A 17823-nucleotide genomic window follows, 5' to 3' on the forward strand; every position below is an offset into this window, starting at 1 on the left:
CATCGCTCACCCTGTAGTTTAAATCTGTACAAACATGTTCTGAAAGTGATTCTTGTGTTAGTTTGTCAGTTCATAATGGAGTCTTTTTGTCATTTCTTTTGGATTAAAATGTGAACTCTGAACAGAATCCTATCATTAAAACACAATCTAATCACAATTCCAGTGATTCCAAGATTTTTTTTTCCCCAAATCATGTTCCAAAATCATGCTGATTCATTGGAAAGATATTTTAAAACCCTTAGTGTTGTGAGAGGAGAATTACATAAGGGCTGTGTTGTTTCTTGCAGACAAATTGCTGATAAATAAATTATTTAAGATGTTTTTTGCAAAGTTGTAATGCAGATTACATCATTAAAAGGTTTGTATCTGATCAGTATTACAGATATATTGTTAAAGCAGCTTTTAGAGTGAAAATGCAACCGATGTCTGCTGTCTGCCTCTAATTATAAAGCTGTATTGCCCACAAAACAGGAAGTGTGCTGTTAGGATGCTGATGTGTGTTAGTTTTACCGTGATAGACTCTGCTCTGGTCTTGAAAGTTGTGAAAAGCGCTTATAAACTCATTGTGGTGAATAATCAGGAATGCATTAGGGAAAGAAGTGCTACATTCAAACCACTGCAGCCAGTTTAAAATGGACTAGCTCTGTTTTTCATTTTTAAAAATCAGATCCAGCGCCTTTAATTATAATACTATGCAGAATTTTGGCTTAAATATATTTCATTTGCAAAGTAGAACCATCTGTGTTATACAAAACAAAATCCCTCTCAGTCAGTATCCATGCTGCCCTCCAATCCCAAACAGAGTCATGTCATGCCAACTCAGGAACTTGGAGCCCAACACTTGCTCACGAGTTTTTCGAGGTCGGATGTTACGGTTTCCTAGATCACATGAATGAGGCATTACTTTCTCATGGTGTTCTTGCTTTCCGTTTTCAAGATTTTAAAGTTGAAACTTAGGTAAACAGGTACTGTAGAAAGTACAGGAGAGACGTATTAATGACATGGGGTAAAACGTGGGATTGAATTTGAATTGGGCAATTTAGTTCCCAAATAAAGAACTAATTAAAATATTTGACTCACCCAGGAGTTTAAAAAGACCCAAAGGTACTCAAACAGATCCCAGTCACGCTTATCAGAAATAAACAGAAAGTGAATGAGAGATAGAAAATTGTGAGCTGAATAAATTATTGTTTTATCAGTCATAAAACACTGTAACCATGAAAAACCAGGTTTTACTTAAGTTACATGTACAAGTTTAAAGATGCACTAAGGAACCTGTCTGGTGGTGGTTTCGTGCACCTGCTTGTCTCCATTGCTTTGCCTACAATGTTTAACAGAATAGCAATTTCTTACATAGTATTTCTTGCATTTCTTTTCAATTGCAGCTGTTTTTTTTGCAAAATGTTTTTTTTAAAAAGTACCTCCAGCATCATCTTTGTGAGCGGGGTCACCTCTCCGCAGATCTTACTTGTTCTGGTAGTTTCACCTGCTTGTTTCCATGAAGATAGAGAAGTTTAATGACCGACCACAGAATACGCCAATAAAAGCAATAACGTTTCTATGGAGATAAGCATGAGACTTATCCTCCTCCAGAAAAGTTACAAAGTGGACCTAGTATATATTTGATCGTCTTCTGTTCTTTTCTATCTGTACAATATCTGACTATAGCAGATACACCTGTCATTTATGTTTACTTTACACCTCTGTATCTAATCTTGAGCCACACTGCATTGCACCTAACTGAAATTCTGCCTGTAGCGTAACTGCTGGAAACTGATAAGGGAGAGCCACATAAATATGTATACACATGCCTGTACTGCATTTCACCCACCTTGAGATGTTGGAGATGCTGGCTGAGCACCATTACACCAGCATAAGTAGTAGTGTTAATGATAGCAGTGAAAGACCCATGCTAATTCTTTTTTTTACACCGGGAAGCTCAACTAGTCTTAAAGTTTATGCAAATTCAGATTGTTTTTGGTTGATTCATTTTCATAACCCAAGCTGGCTCTAGGTCGAGGCAGAGTAGGCCCCAAATCCACTAGGGGTCCCAAGAATAATGACTGCTAGCTTGCGCATGGTATGGAGTGAATGTTTTATGTGTTTCTCCTTTGCAAGTTGCTCAGATTTAGTTCATTTTTTGGATCACTTGTTCATCATCAGCCTTCCAACTGTGAATATCATTTCTCTCATAGTGCCCTACAAACATAGCGAGAAATGTCATGTTCACCTTTTTTGAATTATTTCGAATTTTAAGCAAGGTTTCGACGGTGCTCATCTGGACTCTGTTTTTAGCAATCAAAGATTTTCGACTCCCATCCAGAATCTATTTTCAGTTGGAAGAGTGGGAATTTAAATCTGACCCCAAAGGGACAAGTTTTAGAGTAACACACCGCTGCCTGTCATTTACTAGCTAGCATCATTATGGATCGTTATGTCCCTTTTGTGTATTGGATGTCTCACCTTCAGCCTTGTTAAGTACCTGATTAGCATTTGATTGGCATAATGATGTTAGCTAGTAAACTATAGGCAGAGCAATGCTACTCTAAAATTCCTGCTTTTGGGAGCCAGTTCCATCAATTGAAAATGGCTTTGGGATGGGAGCCACATTGTCTTGATCGCAAAAACAGTGTCCAAATGACCAAGGCAGAAGCATTCTTTACATTGAACCACTCCAGGAAGGTTTACATCATCTTTAGAACATACAACAACAGCTGGATCTCGATATTCACCTATAGAGCATCACTACATTAAAGGTGTTAAAAGAAAAAATCTAATCTGTTAACTGGACAAAAAGTTGTAGGAGTGAAGACGTTTTGCTGCTCATCCCTTCAAACAGATATAAGGCAGTGTCCACCAGTAATCTGACCAGAACTGAAAAAGCGACGTGGATGAGCAGTGAAAAATCTTCACTTCTACAAATTTTATCCATTTGTCAGGTTTGAATTTTTCTTTTACTATGGATCATACCTGGATGACTGAGGCATTACACAGATACATTAAAGGTGCAAAATATGTCTTGTTCCGGTAGTTCTTAAAGTCAAAATATCTGCTGCCTGCAACTAATTAGAAAGTGTTTTATTGCCTGATAATGAGGAAATGTGTGTTATCATGCTAGTTGCTGTAAGTTTTACCATGACGGCAAAACTCCGCTCTGGCTTCTGAAAGTTGTGAAAAGCATAAACTAATCACGCTGAGTAATTACGATGCTTGGAATGCATAAGGTTAGGGAGAAATAACTCTGGACCACTGCAAACAGTTTAAAATGAAGTAGTTTGTTTTTTTCACATTTTTAACACAGTAAAAATCAGGTACAGCACCTTTAAACCAAATTCTAACACTGGCATAGAAATTTTGCAAAAGAAAAGTACGGCAAACAATCTTGTGCTCCGCAATTTAGCTGAGCCCAAACTGTAGCCCCTCTTTTCTTCTTAACTGACAGTATAAGCCTTGTGTTGAGAGTTTGAAGCGCTTTTCTGCAGGCACAGTTTGGAACACGCTGTTATGTGAGTCGTTGTTGTCTTTCCATCATCTCAAACCAGTGTGGAATCAACAAGACATTTTAGCCGCTCACTCGCTCCATTCTGTGTAAATGACAGAAATTGTTTATAAAGTAGTCTGGGCAAACTGCAGCCACAAACACCATAGGCTGCCTTTTTCTTTCTATTGTGAAGTTAAAACTTAAAGGCACACTATGTAACTTTCTGGAGGTGGCAAGAGACATGCACGATTCCATGGAAATAGGAAGTTAAAGCGATAAAGCGAATATTCTCCATGCATACAGATATGTTTTATGCCACACTGTTACACTGTTGAAGATAATAGCCAAAGGAATAACATTTCCATGGAAACAAGGAGGTCCTCCCCTAGTCCAAATAAGAGTCAGGTTTATGAAGATGAAAGCCCACTCAGAGTAAGAATGAATGTTTTATGTATTATATATGAAGTTTATAAGCACAACCTTATTTTAGTATTTTTTGGCTACATTGTTACATACATATGTGTGTATATGCTACAAGTGTGTATGTGAGTGCCCTACATTGCGCTGACCATTGCGAAAAATGAAATCGGATTGAACTGAAAACAGTGGCTTGTCCACAGCATGTCCATAACAACAAATGCTGCAAAAGTGAAGGGACAATAACAAATCCTCCCTTCATAAAAAACAAAACAAAACAAAAAACAATGATCAAGGTTAATAAAGGTATCCACTGAGCATTTGATATACGGTACTATGCAGGTTCAGAGCACATATTTATACTTAAATGTTGTTTTGTTGGTGGCACAGTGACTTGCACTCTCGCCTCACAACATGACGGTTGAGGGTTCGACTACCTTGCCGGTTTGAGCCTTTCTGCGTGGAGTTTGTTTCTCTCCTTTATTGGTGGGTTTCCTTCGCCCACTCCGGTTTCCCCTATCAACTCAAAGGCATGCACGATAGGTAAAATCCTCCAGCTAAGGCAGTGCTGACCAAGTGCAGCTCAAGACCTGGAGATGGTTCCCCTGGAGCTCTACTCTCTTCTGCTGCAGCTGCATTGAAAGATAGCTCAAATGCAGAGGACATATATCCCATGGCAAAAAGTAGAGTATACCTCTATCATGACATTGTTTTGTTGTTTTTTTTTAAATAATAGCCAAGTTACTGTTTTCAGTAATTGTGTTTACACTTGCTGTAAATACCAGATTGTCAAGATCCCAGTCTGTCCTGTGTTTTGTGCTGTTTTCCCACTCCCTTCTGTGTCAGAGCCTGGAGCTGGGCGGATATTTAGGCGTCTCCGATGCACACCTGCAACTAATCTATAATCAAGCGGCCCTTGGGGAGGACAAAGGGAGCGAGGACCTGACACTCAGCGCCAGATCGTCCGTGTATCCACAGTGATACTGCTCTGCTTGACTCAGTCTCGTGTTTTGCATTTGTTACTTTGCACTGAGTTGGATGTCTTTTGTTCCTCACCAGATCCCGCTCCCTGAACCTGCACAGCTCCTCTGCCTCCGACCCCACTCTCCACGACCGGTACAAACCTCACACCTACCGACCTAGTTCACCTCGACTGGTACGGACTACCTCGTCTCTGACCCCGCTGCCCATGATCCGCTCGAAGACTACTGCAAACAACCCCGCTCTCCACTGACTGCTCCATCTACCTTCATTTGAATTATATTCTCTGTGAATAAACTTTGTTAAACTGTTCACCCGAGTTCTGAATCTTTGGTCCCCCTCTCAGTCGTTACAACACAGATACCTGTCCTGACACAACCAGCCACATCACTTGAACTGACACTGGGCGTGGGGGGTTACATATCGGGACACAACAGTATGCTTAAGTGATATTCAAACTGGTAACCCTCTGACTCCCAAATTAGCTTAAACTACTGCGCCACTGCCGCCCCCAGCTAATTGGAAAAGAATGAAGACTGCTTTTTGGTTTTGTGCATCAGGTTGAACTGAAGGTGCTTTTTTGTTCAAGGCTATGATTCATCAAATTTGGCCTTGTTCCAGCGAGTGAACAGTGGCAGCAGGTGCAGGACAGCAAAACTGAGTAACGCCTTCAAACCACAGCTGTTTCTATGGATAACCAGGACTGGATGCTGCCCCATTAGTGAAATTAGTGCAATTACAGAGTCACTTTGCATACTCGCCGAAATAGTGATCGATTATACCTGCTCTCTTAAATGCCTTTCATTTTGAGGTGATTCATTAAAGTCGACAATAAAATATTAAGTGGCCTTTTCAATGCATTAGAAGAACAAATGATGATAAATGTGTGTGCTATAAAAGCTGCATTTAAGCAAAAAAAAAAAAAAAAAAAAGTTACTCCAACTGAGTACAGTAAAACTATTAAGTGAAATGGATTAATATGTATTTTTTTCTAGTTTAAAGAAGACATATTGTGCTTTAGTCTGTTTTATAATTATAATCTATGCCACATTTGGATCAATATGTTGAATTATGGACATTTTAAATCACAATATTGATCTAAAATCACTTAAAGAAAGAAGCAAGTCCACTGATTCCCTGGTTGAAAAAGTGCAGTGTCCAATGAGATATTAGGAGCTAATTCCCTCCTGCCCCTTTACAGTGCGTTGGTGTAAATGTCATCCCTGCCTGCTCCTTCTATGGACAGCTGCAGATCACGCTAATGAGCAGTGGATTAAAAAAAATAAATGTGTCAAAATGGCTGCTACATATATCTCCAATAAAAAAACATGGAGATCAAAGTAAGCAAAGAGCAGTGGGCATGTACCGGTAGTACCGGTAATAACTGAGAAAGATTGGTCTGACGTCTTGAATGCAGGAGAATAAAGATTATTCGACATATGAATCATGCATGACTCACTCTAAACACAACTTGGAGTGGATATATAAGGGAAAACCATTATGACATGGTTAAAAGGTTTGTTTGTCTCTGTATGTCTTATGATGATTATTTCTGATTATTTATGTTTGTGTGATTATGATATGTGTGATTTTAATGTCCTTCTTATTCTGTAAAGCACTTTGAATTACTTTGCTTTTCCTATGTCTCCTTTAAGTGCACTGTAATTAGCCTCATAAATATGATCAAAATATTGCATAATTTAAATAAAATATAATGTCTGCAATGAACATCAGGTTAAGCAGCAATAAAATTATAAAAAATAAGCTAATTTCTCAGAAAAGAGAGTTCCATTTCCGTAGAGCTTAAGTAATTTAAGTCAAAAGAACAGTGGGAAATTCTCATAAGTAACATTATTCTTCTTCAAGATTGACGCACCATCCAGATCCTTCAGAGAGAGGCCTTCAGACCAGTGCAAGTGATCCATCCAACTGACAAGATCTCATTAACAAGTGTGAGAAACAGGTAAAATATAATGAAGGTCAAGTCAAATCTATAGGACTTCTTTTGTTTCATCCATCCATCCATCCATCCATTTTCTTCCGCTTATCTGGGGCCGGGTCGCGGGGGCAGCAGTCTAAGCAGGGACTCCCAGATTTCCCTCACCCCGGACACGTCCTCCAGCTCCTCCGGGGGGACCCCAAGGTGTTCCCAGGCCAGCCGAGAGACATAGTCCCTCCAGCGTGTCTTGGGTCTTCCCCGGGGCCTCCTCCCGGTGGGACATGCCCAGAACACCTCCCTAGGGAGGCGCCCAGGAGGCATCCTGAGCAGATGCCCGAGCCACCTCAACTGGTTCCTCTCAACGTGTAGGAGCAGCGGCTCTACTCCGAGCTCCTCCCATGTGACCGAGCTCCTCACCCTATCCCTCTGCGGAGGAAGCCCATTTCAGCCGCTTGTATCCGCGACCTTGTCCTTTCGGTCATTACCCAGAGCTCATGACCATAGGTGAGGGTAGGAACGTAGATTGACCGGTAAATCGAGAGCTTCGCCTTAAGGCTCAGCTCCTTCTTCACCACAACGGACCGATACAGCGACCGCATCACTGCAGACGCTGCACCGATCCTCCTGTCAATCTCCTGCTCCATCCTTCCCTCACTCGTGAACAAGACCCCGAGATACTTGAACTCCTCCACTTGGGGCAGAGACTCACCACCCACCCGGAGAGAGCAAACCTTTTTCCGGTCGAGAACCATGGCCTCGGATTTGGAGGAGCTGATTCTCATCCCAGCCGCTTCACACTCGGCTGCAAACCGCCCCAGTGCCTGTTGCAGGTCCTGGCTCGAAGAAGCCATCAGGACAACATCATCTGCAAACAGCAGAGATGAAATCCTGTGGTTCCCAAACCAGACCCCCTCCGGCCCCTGGCTGCGCCTAGAAATTCTGTCCATAAATATAATGAACAGAACCGGTGACAAAGGGCAGCCCTGGCGGAGTCCAACATGCACCGGGAACAGGTCTGACTTACTGCCGGCAATGCGAACACAGCTCCGGTCATACAGGGACCGGACAGCCCTTAGCAAAGAGCCCCGGACCCCATACTCCCAGAGCACCCCCCAAAGGACACCACGAGGGACATGGTCGAATGCCTTCTCCAGATCCACAAAACACATGTGGACTGGTTGGGCATACTCCCATGAGCCCTCGAGGACCTGATGGAGAGTATAGAGCTGGTCCAGTGTTCCACAACCAGGACGAAAACCACACTGCTCCTCCTGAATCCGAGGTTCGACTATCGGTCGGATTCTCCACTCCAGTACCCTGGAATAGACCTTACCGGGAAGGCTGAGGAGTGTGATTCCCCTGTAATTGGAACACACCCTCCGGTCCCCCTTCTTATACAGAGGGACCACCACCCCGGTCTGCCATTCCACAGGTACTGTCCCCGACCGCCACGCGATGTTGCAGAGACGTGTCAGCCAAGACAGCCCCACAACATCCAGAGACTTGAGGTACTCAGGACGGATCTCGTCCACCCCCGGAGCCTTGCCACCGAGGAGCTTGCCAACCACCTCAGTGACTTCAGCCAGGGTGATGGACGAGTCCGCCTCTGGGTCCCCAGTTTCTGCTTCCTCTTCGGAGGACGTGACAGTGGGATTGAGATCCTCAAAGTATTCCTTCCACCGCCCGACAACATCCCCAGTCGAGGTCAGCAGCTCTCCACCCGCACTGTAAACAGTGTTGGTGAAGCACTGCTTCCCCCTCCTGAGGCGTTGGACGGTTTGCCAGAATCTCTTTGAGGCCGTCCGATAGTCCTCCTCCATGGCCTCCCCGAACTCCTCCCAACCCCGAGTTTTTGCCTCTGTGACTGCCTGAGCCGTGGCACACTTGGCCCGCCGGTACTCATCAGCTGCCTCAGGAGTCCCACGAGCCAACAAGGCTCGATAGGACTCCTTCTTCAGCTTGACGGCATCCCTTACTTCCGGTGTCCACCACCGGGTTCGGGGATTGCCCGAAGCACCACAGACCTTACGACCACAGCTACGAGCAGCCGCATCGACAATAGAGGTGGAGAGCATGGCCCACTCGGAGTCCATGTCTCCAACCTCCCCCGGGATCAGGGAGAAGCTCTCTCGGAGGTGGGAGTTGAAGACCCCCCCTGACAGAGGGCTCCGCCAGACGTTCCCAGCAGACCCTCACAATGCGCTTGGGCCTGCCAGGTCTGTCCGGCTTCCTCCTCCGCCAGCGGATCCAACTCACCACCAGGTGGTGATCAGTTGACAGCTCAGCCCCTCTCTTCACCCGAGTGCCCAAGACACGCAGTCGGAGGTCAGATGACACGACAACGAAGTCGATCATCGACCTCCGACCTAGAGTGTCCTGGTGCCACGTGCACCGATGGACACCCTTGTGCTCGAACATGGTGTTTGTTATGGACAAACTGTGACTAGCACAGAAGTCCAATAACAAAACACCGCTCGGGTTCAGATCGGGGAGGCCGTTCCTCCCAATCACGCCCCTCCAAGTGTCACTGTCGTTACCCACATGGGCGTTGAAGTCCCCCAGGAGAACAACGGAGTCCCCGGTTGGTGCACTGTCTAGTACCCCTCCCAGGGACTCCAAGAAGGCCGGGTACTCTGCACTGCTGTTTGGCCCGTAGGCCAACACAACAGTGACAGACCTGTCCCCGACCCGAAGGCGCAGGGACGCGACCCTCTCATTCACCGGAGTGAACCCCAACATGCAGCGGCTGAGCAAGCCCACACCAGCTCGCCGCCGCTCCCCGCGGGCAACGCCAGAGAAATGGAGAGTTCAACCCCTCTCAAGAAGTTAGGTTCCAGAGCCCAAGCTCTGCGGGGAGGTGAGGCTGACTATATCTAGCCGGTAACGCTCAACCTCCCGCACAAGCTCAGGCTCCTTCCCCCCCAGCGAGGTGACATTCCACGTCCCCAGAGCTAGTCTCCATGTCCGGAGATCCGGTCGTTGAGGTCCCTGCCTTCGACTGCCGCCCAGATCTCTCCGCACCCGCCCCTCATGGCTCCTCTCGCAGGTGGTGAGTCCACAGGAGGACGGCCCCACGTCGTTCCTTTGGGCTGGGCCCGGCCGGGCCCCGTGCTTTTGTTTCATGTCCTTGTTTATTTCAAATATAGTATATCTGCCTTATAAATGTTGGATGGATGTTAGCGATAAAAAAAACCAAAAAAAATGACACGTCAAACTCCGATAGAGCTGTACAATCAGGGTTATTTCAATGAGTCACAGCAAATGTTTTATCTCTATCTCAATAGATTATAATTACGAGGCCAGAGGTGTCAATCAGATTATAAGTCTGGCCACAAGATGTCAATCAAGAAAATAAATGTACAGAATTTTTTTTTTTTTAATCCAGCACTACTCTACACCTACTATAAATCTAAGTCTGTGTATCATTGTCTTATTGTTAGGTTGTCTATCTGTTTTCTTGGTGCTCCAATGTATGAATAACCCAATATACAGTATGCACCATTGTCTCCTCTTCTTTCCAGGCACACTATACTTAAAATATTTTTCATTCCACAGCCCTACGGGACAACACTGGTTTAACTAAAAGCGCTGCCCTGTTAAGAAAACTGTGCAAACTTCAAAACAGTCCGGCCTTCATTCATGAATATTTTACATGATGTGCCAAAAAGTTGACGCGCACATCTGACTGAACTGTGGTCCATCAATAGGCAGCCTGTCTGCACACACAAGGCTGCTCTTTGAAAACCCTCTCCGCTGGTTCAGTGGTCCCCAGATAGGATTGTGTGTGGGGATAGAAAGGGTGAGGGAAAAGCCAGTGGTGCTCCAGTCATGTGCTCTTTCTGATAATGAGCATTTACACTTTCTGCTCAGGGCTAAATGAGCCACAAAAAGGTACATGCATTCTGGATATGGTTGAGTGTAAAACTTAATACATAAATGCTTGTACTACATGTATACAATGGATGTATACTGTGATGAAGAGATGGGTGGATGATCAAAATATTCTAGGATTGTACTGTATTGTAATGTTCTAGGGGTCTTGTTACTTCAAAATAATAGGAATCTGGCTCACCTCAGAGTGATATATGAAGCACTCATGATGAATGTTTTAATCTGATTGGTCACAAAAGCGGCACAAGCTGAGAAATCAAACTTTTGTTACATCCAATTGAGATGCATGTTCTCTATGTTTTTTTCTGCTAAAATAGGAGTACAGCTGTTGGCGTCACCATGTTTGTTTTGGTTTATTTGGGCACTTCAACTTTTGGCTTCCACCCAAACCACAACGCTGCCCTGTGATTGGTCTGAACCACTGGTTAAGTGGGCAATCACAACAGAGGGAGCCGGTCCAGATGGATTCCTGTGACTTTGTGAACTCAAAACACAAACATCATGGGAATTCATCTTTTTGGCAAGGTCAAAATAATACAATAATAACAGATTAGTCGTACAATATAAATACAATTAAATAATTACATAGTCTATTGTGAAATGACTGTCCAGCTTTGTAGAAAAAGTGGCTACATTTACTTTATATTCAGGCTACTGGTTTATAAGATATTTCTTGCCTGAAATCCAAGAATATCGGACTTATGAATCACTAATTCTCAAACCTAGATATTTAGATTAGACTGAATGAATCAATACGAGCGCTGGTCTTTGCTTTGCTGTGAAAAAACCTAATGTGTGTTGGGGCAGACGCGCGTTACGCACGGGGAGGGCGCGTGTGAGAGTGGAAAGAGAGAGAGAAGCGCACGTTGGACTCGTGTGCCTCTTCTCCTCTGCATCTCACTTTCAAACACGCGGTGGCTCCGATGCACAGAGAGGACACGATGTAGGATCCAGCACGAGGCGCGGACGCTTTTACGCTCTCCAGTCTTTTCTGCCCATCAGTCAGGAACAATTACGCACGTTCAACCTGTCCTTTTGGGGCTTACTCTGCTTCGTGTTTGAACGACGTGAAGGAAAGCGGTCTTTTCTTCTGGATGGGTCTCTGAACTGACAGATTCTACACACTTTGGGACATAGGAATAGGAGTGCTTTTCCCCAGTGATGTTTATGGGTAAGTTTTAGTTTTTAGTGATGTGGGATTTGGTTCAAACGACAAATATTGCGTTAAATTTAAAATGCCTTTGCACTTTTAAAGGACCAACAGGTGGTTTAGATTTGATATTTTTTGTTTTATATTTAGTTTATATAAAATATGAATTGGAAAATAGTTTCATTTCATTTCTAATCAAGCAAAATTCCATACTCTACTTTAAATGGCAATGAACCTAATTATGATTTTCATTAGTATAAAATAAATGTACAATACAGTAAATAAATGTTTTCTTCCAGGTGTCACATTGCCTTGAGCTGTTCCGGCTTTGAGGTGAGGAGGACTGGTTCACCATGGCGACGGGAGCAGCGGCGTGGCTCCCTTTTGCCCGGGCGGCTGCTATAGGCTGGATGCCTGTGGCCAGTTGCCCCATGCCTCTGGCCCCAAGAGACAACAGCAAGAAAGAGGACGAGCTAATCATGCTGAACGTTAGCGGACGCAGATTCCAGACTTGGAGAACCACTCTGGACCGATACCCTGACACTCTACTGGGCAGCTCTGAAAAGGACTTTTTTTACAACGAGGAAACCAAGGAGTACTTCTTTGACCGCGACCCTGACGTCTTTCGAAGCATTCTAAACTTCTACCGGACCGGGAAACTGCATTACCCGCGCCACGAGTGCATCTCCTCCTACGATGAAGAGCTTACCTTCTTCGGGATCATTCCAGAAATCATTGGCGACTGTTGCTATGAAGAGTACAAGGACCGGAAACGCGAGAAGTTGGAAAGACTTCAGGACGACCAAGAGGAGAACAAAGACGCAAAGCTGCCTAACATGAACATCCGTCAGACCATGTGGCGGGCCTTCGAAAACCCACATACCTCCACCATGGCTCTTGTCTTTTACTACGTCACCGGTTTCTTCATCGCTGTATCGGTCATCACCAACGTCGTAGAGACTGTCCCGTGCGGTTCCACTCCCCACCAGAAAGACATGCCCTGCGGCGAAAGATACACCGTGGCGTTCTTTTGCATGGACACGGCTTGCGTAATGATTTTCACCGTCGAATACCTGTTGCGCTTGTTCGCCGCACCAAGCAGATACCGTTTCATGCGCTCCGTCATGAGTATCATCGACGTGGTAGCCATCTTGCCGTACTACATCGGGCTAGTGATGACCAACAACGAAGACGTGAGCGGCGCGTTTGTGACGTTAAGAGTGTTTCGCGTTTTCAGAATCTTCAAGTTTTCGCGCCACTCGCAAGGTCTGAGGATCTTGGGGTACACGCTCAAAAGCTGTGCGTCCGAGTTAGGCTTCCTCCTCTTTTCACTGACCATGGCAATCATCATCTTCGCCACCGTAATGTTCTACGCGGAGAAAGGATCCAGCTCGAGCAAGTTCACCAGCATCCCTGCGTCCTTCTGGTACACCATTGTTACGATGACGACACTGGGGTGAGTAGAACAGAGCACAACGTGAGGGCATAATGTCAAAATTATGTAAGTGATGTTGTAGTAACTTTACTGGCGGTCCAAAAGTAATTAACATTTAGAATTGATCATTCAGAAAAAAATCTTTTGCTCGAAAATATCCTGTATTAAAGTGGTTGTAAGTGGTTTCTGTTCATGTAGTTGAGCAAAAATGGTCTCAGTACAGATCATTTGAAAAGCTGCCCAGAGCTGTCTGCATCTAATTATGAAGTGTTTTCGATAATTAAGGAGTGCGCTGTTAGCATGCTAATGTTTGGTAGCTTTACTGTGACAGCCAAATTCCATTCTGGCCCCTGAAAGTTGTGAAAAATCCTTAAAAACTCACTGTGGTGAAAAATTAAGATGACTCAGTTTTTTACGTTTTTAAGACAGATACAGTACTTTTAGGAGAGAGCTGTTTTTTGTCTTTTTTTACTTCAATCACTGACTTGCTAAAATATGAACATTTTGGAAGTCAGCTGCAATCCAAGTATAATTTCTGGTTAACTGCAAATTACAAGCTTCTATTTGGTTTGTTTATGATGTACAATTATTACATTACAACCACAGACTGAGGCAAAGTGGCTAACATAGATTATCGCTTCACTGTGGGACCTGTTTCTGGGAGGGTAAATAACAGACGGCAACGGAGGATTTATTTCTCAACATTGTTTTGTTAGAAGGAAATGCTCGCAAGTAACAATTTGTGTTTAACATGGTTTGCATTGTGATGGCTTGACGACTGGCTCAGAGCATCTACATTTTGAGACGCACCTTATTGTATGTACTTGATGCTACTCTCTGTTTTCTGAATTTATATACTTAACTATCCGATTTTCATGCAGACATATTTATTTTAATAGATTCTTTTTTCCATACCAGGGTCTAGTTTGAATTCATACCTGACAGTTTTGACTGGTCTTCCTCAGAGTGGTCACCTGTTGCTGTGACATGTCCGGTCAGGTGATTTTGGTGCTGTCTTTCTACTGGTGGAGGCAGGACAACAGCACCATGTGCAGTCCGACTTCTTCAGGACAGTACCCTAGTATCAGCTGACCGTACAGATCACAGCAACATCACGTGACCACTCTGAGGAAGACCGGTAGGGCGCAGTTGAAACTGTCAGGCATGAAAACAAACTACACCTTGGTCTGGAAAAAGAATCTATTAAAATAAATGAATAAAAGACCAGATGAACCTCACTGGATTCATACAGATGTATTTTAGATTCTGGTGGGTTGTCAAATATTCATATAGCCCAGAAGAAGTTGGAACAAACATTGTGTACACTGTTGGACAAGTTGTATCTGTTTTGCTGTTCACCTCAACGTTGTTAAGATTCAGTGAAGAAACCAATATAGATTCCAAAATAATGGGATACTGCTACATGCATTGTCCACCAATCTTTGGTTTGGCAGTTCAGACTTTACCTAGACCATTATTATGGTGTCCTTGGGAAAGACACTTCACCCACCTAGTCTTGTATGTATGTGGTGTGTGGGTGAGTGATTGGCCATGTGGTCAAAGAAGCTGATGGTATAGATTGGCAGACTTGCTGTTTTCCATCTGTCTACCTCAGGGCAGCTGTAAGTAAGTTGTACTCAGTTTAAAACCCAAACATTATGTACTAGTGATGGGCAATACCAGTGATTTTTGTTTTTTTCTGATACAAAGCAATACCGTGGAAACTAGCTTACTAAAACTAAACTCCTCCACTATAAAAATGTTGGGTTTTTTTCCTGTTTTTTTTTTGTATATATATCATTATCTTTACAGCACACCAGCTTGAACTAATCTACATAATGTGTGCAAAATGTGTGCAAATAAATTGTTAAACATATTTCAAAAATGTATTCAAATTTGAGCTGTAGTTCTGTAATTGTTTAGTCGATTAATCAGTCGATGAAGTCTTAACTGACCAAAATTTGTATTTGTTAACACATTACTTAAGTTATAAGGAGACATCATCTTTTGCTACGTTACAAGGAATTATATGGGACAAAAGCAGAAAGGAGAAGTTAGGGAGTGGATTAGCTGAAGATTTGGGAGTGAATCCTTTGTTTAGGAGTGAATCCTTTGTATAATGAGCCATTTTCCATGTAAGTACACTTTTCCCCCCAGTACTTTTTTGTATAAATAGTTGTTTTGCATGACCCCTGTGCAGGTGTAGTCTTGTCAGTGCAGTTTGGGTCAGATACATAGGGATACATAACAGTATGGAGCGCTTTTCCTATGCCCCTTTTTAGTCGAGTAATTGATTGGCAGCACCTGTCTTTGGTCGACCAAGAATTTCTTTAGTCGACTGGAGCCCTACAAAACAAAAGAAAGATTAAGTAGTGATATTTCATGATTCTTTTTATGGTAAAAGAAAAATTAAAATCTGTCAACTGGACAAAAAGTTGTAGGAGTGAAGACGTTTCGCTGCTCAACCAAGCCATTTTTCAGTTCTGGTCACATCACTGGTGGACACTGCCTTATATCTGTCTGAAGGGAGAAGATGGCTACACTGAAACTAACACACCTGTTTGTTTACAGTTTCTGTTTGTTGGTTAGGTCTAATGAGCTACAGTAAGTGTGAACTGTGCCTGAGTCATACTTAGCATAATCATTCAGGCTCTTAATGGGTACCCTCACATCTATCAGCATACTGGCTGGACCTATTGTTTTCTTTGTTAGACAAACCTCAGTCATTATTGATATTGATTTTTTGGTATTTTGGACCCATATTTGGACCCAATTTTCCAAATTAACAGTGAAGATTATTATTATCATTAAACATTAGTATGCAAGTAGATGTTAGGTGAATAAATAGTTACATTAGTTACTGGGTATGAATGATCTAGGTTTGAAGGTAGTGACTCACTGCTGTTTTACTAAAGTGCCTGCTATATATAAAGACTGATCCCATACTTCTAGCTGGGGCCAGGAGTCCCAGGAGAGTCATCCTCTGTCACCTGTATTATGATTCTGCTCGCCTCTTAATCGTACAGCGTGGCCCTCTCTGCGATACTGCTGTGAATGGCAGGGTGAACTTGAAAGTGTTTCTGAAGTTTGGCACACTAAAGTTCTCCATTATTGAGGTAGATGGGAATTATTATGGCTTCCTGCCACTTTTCACTCAGTACCCTTAGATGGATGGTGCTGTATCTTTCATTACAAAGAGTGGATGACACAAAAGCAATTGAGGGAGTTTTATTCGTGTTCATTGTGCTGTCAGAACAACGCTGAATGATTGAAATGACTGCTTAAATTGTCCAGCAATAAAGTATCAAGGACTGTTGTGAATGTTCCCATATTCTTGTGTTCATGACAAGAGAGAGTCAGGACATGTTTGTTGTAACATAATAAATACCTAAATCAAAACATAAGCGGGCTGCTGTTTCTATGATTGGAGTCATAAAAGAGACTTGACAGTCAAACTTAAATGAACACATATGAAAATGGATCATTTTTTCATGCATGGAGGAACAAAGTACAACTACTATTTAAAGTAATCATTTTCAACCAGTGAGTCAGGGAATACAGGTGTGCCTTGAGGTAGTGCCAGGTGTGCCTTACAGTAAAAGCTCTTTTTCAGTTAATTCACACAGGAATTTGATTGAATAATTTGCAGTTTTGGAGTGTCCTGGGGAACGTCTGAGCCAGCTGAGGCAGAAAAACAATCATCACTGCCAAATAGAAAGAAGCAGAGACTGGGACAATGGAAATATGCCATGTACCAGTTTTGTTCTTGATTGTGTTGTTTGGTAATATTTCAGTGGGTGGTGTGCCATGGAATCTTTTTAACCTAAAAAGTGTGTCGTATGTAGATAGGCTGAGAGCTGCTGGAGTTACGCATGAAACTAACGACAGAGGCAGGAATGGCGTGGTTCACTTCTTTTTTAAATTTTCCAATTTATCCCCCCCAAAAAGATCAACTGCAAAAAGTGCATGTGCAGATAAAGTGCCAGGAGGATTTTGGAGCAGGTCTCCAGCAGCAGAACAAACAATGATGACACATGGTGCCTTATATACCAGTAGGTAAAACCATTAAAAGTTACAATCGTTCAATAAAAGGAACCATAACCAAATAAACTTCAATTACCAAAACAAAGCCTAAAACTATACACCTAATAAAATAAAACCTCAATAAAGCCCATTACAAACTCTCCCCCCGGTGTCCGACATCTTGAGCTGACCTGGAACTCATAAGTGGTGTCTGGTCCCTCCGGGAATCTTTGGTCCAGACACCTGGACACAAGACACAGGTAAGTAAAAGCACTAAAATATTCTTCACATACATGCATGCCACTTTCACACTTTAAAAACATATACACTACATACATGCAAACACATACAAGACACTAGTAACGTAAAACACGGCACATATATCGCACATTTCCCCAATTGTAATGGTATTGTATTGTTTATCTCCACAGACCGGCAGTCGCCATTGCCGGAAGTTCCTGTCTAACCAGATCTATGAGAAAAACGATACAAGTTTTCAATAAATA

The 17823-nt window shown here is 43.2% G+C and overlaps 1 protein-coding gene across 1 annotated transcript in view; it reads left to right on the top strand.

Annotated features, from left to right (window-relative positions):
• The first annotated feature begins 11638 nt into the window (after positions 1-11638).
• Positions 11639-17823, top strand: part of LOC117371160 (potassium voltage-gated channel subfamily D member 3-like) — a 110919-nt gene continuing 104734 nt past the window's right edge. Inside the window, exons 1-2 of the mRNA XM_033966784.2 lie at positions 11639-11880; positions 12159-13315. Of these exons, the coding sequence (XP_033822675.1) occupies positions 12213-13315 (1103 nt within the window). The 5' untranslated portion in view covers positions 11639-11880; positions 12159-12212. The remainder of the gene's footprint in view (positions 11881-12158; positions 13316-17823) is intronic.

The sequence above is a fragment of the Periophthalmus magnuspinnatus genome, chromosome 5, assembly GCF_009829125.3.
Source record: "Periophthalmus magnuspinnatus isolate fPerMag1 chromosome 5, fPerMag1.2.pri, whole genome shotgun sequence".
Classification (NCBI taxonomy): Eukaryota; Metazoa; Chordata; class Actinopteri; order Gobiiformes; family Gobiidae; genus Periophthalmus; species Periophthalmus magnuspinnatus.